The sequence below is a fragment of the Crocodylus siamensis genome, chromosome 6, assembly GCF_052110815.1.
Source record: "Crocodylus siamensis isolate JL-2025a chromosome 6, ASM5211081v1, whole genome shotgun sequence".
Classification (NCBI taxonomy): domain Eukaryota; kingdom Metazoa; phylum Chordata; order Crocodylia; family Crocodylidae; genus Crocodylus; species Crocodylus siamensis.
This window is the reverse complement of record NC_143400.1, coordinates 31,875,757-31,879,533: the sequence shown is the minus strand read 5'-3', so window position 1 is coordinate 31,879,533 and position 3,777 is coordinate 31,875,757. Positions and strand designations below refer to the sequence as shown.

At 51.2% G+C, this 3,777-nt stretch overlaps 1 protein-coding gene across 1 annotated transcript; it reads right to left on the bottom strand.

Annotated features, from left to right (window-relative positions):
* Positions 1-1,236: 1,236 nt before the first annotated feature.
* LOC149862178 (uncharacterized) lies at positions 1,237-3,777 on the bottom strand. The gene is made up of 2 exons (XM_090052771.1): positions 3,634-3,777; positions 1,237-3,396 (listed from the first exon to the last, which is right to left on the bottom strand). Exon 2 carries the CDS (start codon positions 3,388-3,390, stop codon positions 2,449-2,451), a length of 942 nt encoding a protein of 313 aa, XP_089908897.1. The 5' UTR covers positions 3,391-3,396; positions 3,634-3,777; the 3' UTR covers positions 1,237-2,448.

Sequence of the window (3,777 nt, the reverse complement as noted above, 5' to 3'; positions counted from 1 at the left end):
CTCTTACGCGTGGGACCTGGAGGCCGCTCCCGCTGCAGGAGCCCCCCCCCCCAGCCCAACATCTTACCGTGAGCAGCCCCCTGGGGGGGCTCCCGTCCCCGCTGCAAGGCGCTGGTGGTTCAGGGGCAGCCCTCTCTCTGCCACACCAGACCTGGGTTCACTTCCTGGCTGCCGACACCAGAGGGGAAGGGGAAATGCCCACTAGGGCAGGGACCCCCTCACCCCTCCGGGGTCTGTGCCTTGCGTTTTTTAAGAAGGGCCTGGACAAGCACCTGGTTGGGTTCACCTGACCCCAGCACTTTTTCCTGCCCAGAGCAGGGGGTCGGACTCGATGATCCACGGAGGGCCCTGCTGCCCCTAGTATCTGTGACTGTGAACCTAGAAAACCCACCCCCGCTCTCTTCACATATATGGGGACTTTCTGCCTGGGTGTGTTGGGGAGGAGGGTGTCTGTCCCCCAGGAAAGTGTGTCCGTCATGTAGTCCTGCAGCTCACCTGGAGAAACATCCATGATGTTGGCTCTGGTGGAAGTGGTCCTTGATCCAGGTATTCTAGTCCTGTTCCTTATTCCCCAGCCTCCAGATTTGTCCAGAGGTGATGCCCCTTCCCACAGCCCTGTTGTGAGGGATGCTGGGGATGGAGAGGGCAGAATGGGCTTCAGGGGTGGGGGGAATAAGACGATGCTGTGCTTGCACCTTTACCCATATCCTCTTTCTGCATGTCTCCTTACATGGTCCCATGTGGCCCCTTGGGCTCCCCCAGCATCTTCTCCCATGGGCCTGCACCCCACATCTACCTCCCAACATCTCCACCTCCTTGTCCATGTACTGCTACTGCTCTGTCTATACCAGCGATGCTCAATCAGGGTGTCTTAAGATCTTTTCAAGGGTGCCACACAATGTTAGCACTGTGAGAGGTGTGCAAGCATGATTCATAGGATAAACCCAAATATGTCAAATAGGAAGTCATAGCATTAAAAACATTCTGACCTGTGATGGTCTTTCTGAGCTCTTTGCAACACAAGAATTGCTCTATTGCTTTCCTGTAGTCAAAAACCAAGTGCAACTTCAGAGCTGGACTTTTTGTGCGGTGCCTCAAGTCTAAAAAGGGGAGAGAACCGCAGCCCCTTCAGTGTCTCTGCAGTTCTATACCTCTCTCCTGCTGACCTTATGGAAATAAGGAGGATGTGACCCCCCTCCACCAACAGGCACAATAACAAGAGGCAACTAGAGAGAATCCCAAAGCCAACGTGTCTTTATTTTGATTTGCTTTGTTTTTAATATCTCACAAGTTGCAAACCCAATCTAATGAGTTACACGCAAGTCTCACTTGCCCAATACAATGTTGGGCTCATCAGTCCCACCCGCAGGACTTTCAAACATAACCGGCTGATGTAAAAATGCAGTCTGGAGATATTTAATGATGATCGTTTTCAAAAGTGAATATAATCTCAGGATTTACAATCGCACACTGGGGATTTTCAAGGCCGTCCAGTGATTCTGCTTTTCTTGAGGGTGAAAGCTGGTTTCAGCTTTGGATGGCTTGGAACTCGCAGGGGCCTTGTTTCAATTCTGCCAACACATCAGTCCTCTACCAATGCCTTTAGCTTAGGGCTTCAATCCTCACTCATCATTTTTCCACATGATTTGCATTATGGTAACGACTCAAGACCTAGTCTAGAGGCTCATTGTGCCAGCTGTGGTAGAAATACAGATGTTCAAAACTTGTCCCACCTGCTATGGTGCAGACTGGCAGAGCTAACAGAAGTGAGAACAGGAATATGTTGTTATCTTCTCCAGCTTGAAACTCTAGCCTTGTCTGAGAAGCAGCCTGGGTGGGATTTGGGGCACGGGGGCTGCTTTTGTATTCAGAATACCAGTTTCAACGCCTGCAACCTCTACGTGGGGAGCACAAACTACACGGAGTTACCACCACAAACAGAAGTAGTTTGAGAACTCACGCATCTCCTTGTTCCTGGCCCAGTGCGTGTGCCCATGAAGCAAGCGTAGCAAAAAAGTCATTTAATTTGGTTCTAGCTGAGCTTCACAGTCACATGGTCCTGCGAGTAATAGCAATAGCCACAGTGGGATATTCAGAGTCCAGGACACACTGTCCCTGTTTCATAAAGGATAACCCAGTCTTAGGGTCAATGTGTGGCAATTTTGTGGCTCTGAAGTGGCCTCCAACTCCTCCTTATTGGCTTTCCAAACTATGACAGTGCAAAGGGTACACGTTAGCAATGATGCCAGCTGAAAGGCTACCCATGTGTAGCAGGAAAAGGCTCCTCCTGCACTCAAAGAGCTTTTCTCTTTCCAAAGAACCCAGAAGGATCTGATTCCCAGGCTTGCTTCTTAAGGACTAATTTTCAAGTTATGACCAACAGGTGTTACTTCTCACACGGCACAGCTGAATGTCACTCAAGCCACACCAAGAGGTCCCAGGGAGGGGCTAAGAAGATGAAGAAGGCAGGGGCACCTCCAATGGTGCTCTGGAATCATGGGTCACCTGGAGATCATGACAGAACAAAATGATTTTGTTGCCCAGGCTGAGCTGATACTGCCATATGTAGGCCTTCTGTTGGGGTTTCAGTGAAAGCTTAAGGATTTTTTCCTCCTCCCTAAGGTGGGACCAGTCTTCTTGCTCTGTGTTGAGCCCCAACCCACCGTACTGAGCTGGCAAGGAAAATTGGGCTTTGGCCAGAATCCTGCTCAGGGCTTCTGGCTCATCACAACCTGGCAAAGAAATATGCCAGTCACGCCCAACTTTAGCCAATATCTCCTGCGCGAAGCCCACTTTGCAGAGTACCTTGAAAGACTGGCTGATGAGGGAGTTAGAGTTATTGTGGAGGACCTCAATGAGCTCCCAGGTGCCTTGGGCTCGGCCGAGTCCCCCAGGGAGGAAGTCCTTCACGTCTGGGTTCAAAGAGAAGAAGCTGTTGTTAACATGGTCCGGGAGATAGAAGTAAAGATAAGTTTGGACTCCATGTTCTTCAGGTGGGTGGGGCAGTTTCAGGGCCTGCCCAGTTCTCAGGTCCTTCACAACCCGCAAAGTATTTGGGAAGGCAATGAGGAACCCTTCAGGGATGGCAAAGTACCGGTGCCCCCCACAGCATGTGGGGTGGAGCTGCTGGGCCTGCGTGACTGGCCCCTCACTCAGGTCTCTGGCATTCACATACGTATTGCCATGGATAACATATAGGTAGGGGTGCCAATGGGAACCAAAGTAGTAGTCCCCGCCATGAAGGGAGGAGTGCAAGGGGTGCATCTTGATGCAGGGTGAGGTGGGGAGGGCAGAAAGGAACAGGTAGCAACCAAGGTCAGAGCGGACGATGATGTCCCCATCAGGGCTGCTGAAGATGTGGACTACAGGGGCAGTTGTGAAGGATGCCATTGCTGCCTGTGGGTGGAAGACAAAGATTTTGGGAGAAAGAATTTTCCAACCATCAAAACTTTGCCTAATGTCCTCAGACCACCCAACTCGAGTCCTTTTCATCTCCCCTGTCCTCCCCACAGGCCCCTGCTATCTCATTCTGTGATCCAAGAGCCCCTCACACCCAAGCTTTGCCAGTGCCCGTCACTCTTAACCCACAGCATTGTGCTACCACATCCCAAGCACAGATCTCCTGCCACTCACCCCAGGGGGGTGCCCTCTGAAGATATTTCTTGCCCTGCAAGAAAAAAAGATGTCTTTTCTGTGGGAAGATCCACCCGGGGGTAGCAGACCTGAGAGATGAACTAGCTCAGATACCCTCAGGAAAGAGAGTGACTAAAGTTGTTT

Excerpts from the sequence above, each read along its gene's own strand:
- LOC149862178 (XM_090052771.1), bottom strand. The coding sequence starts at position 3,390 with ATGGCATCCTTCACAACTGCCCCTGTAGTCCACATCTTCAGCAGCCCT.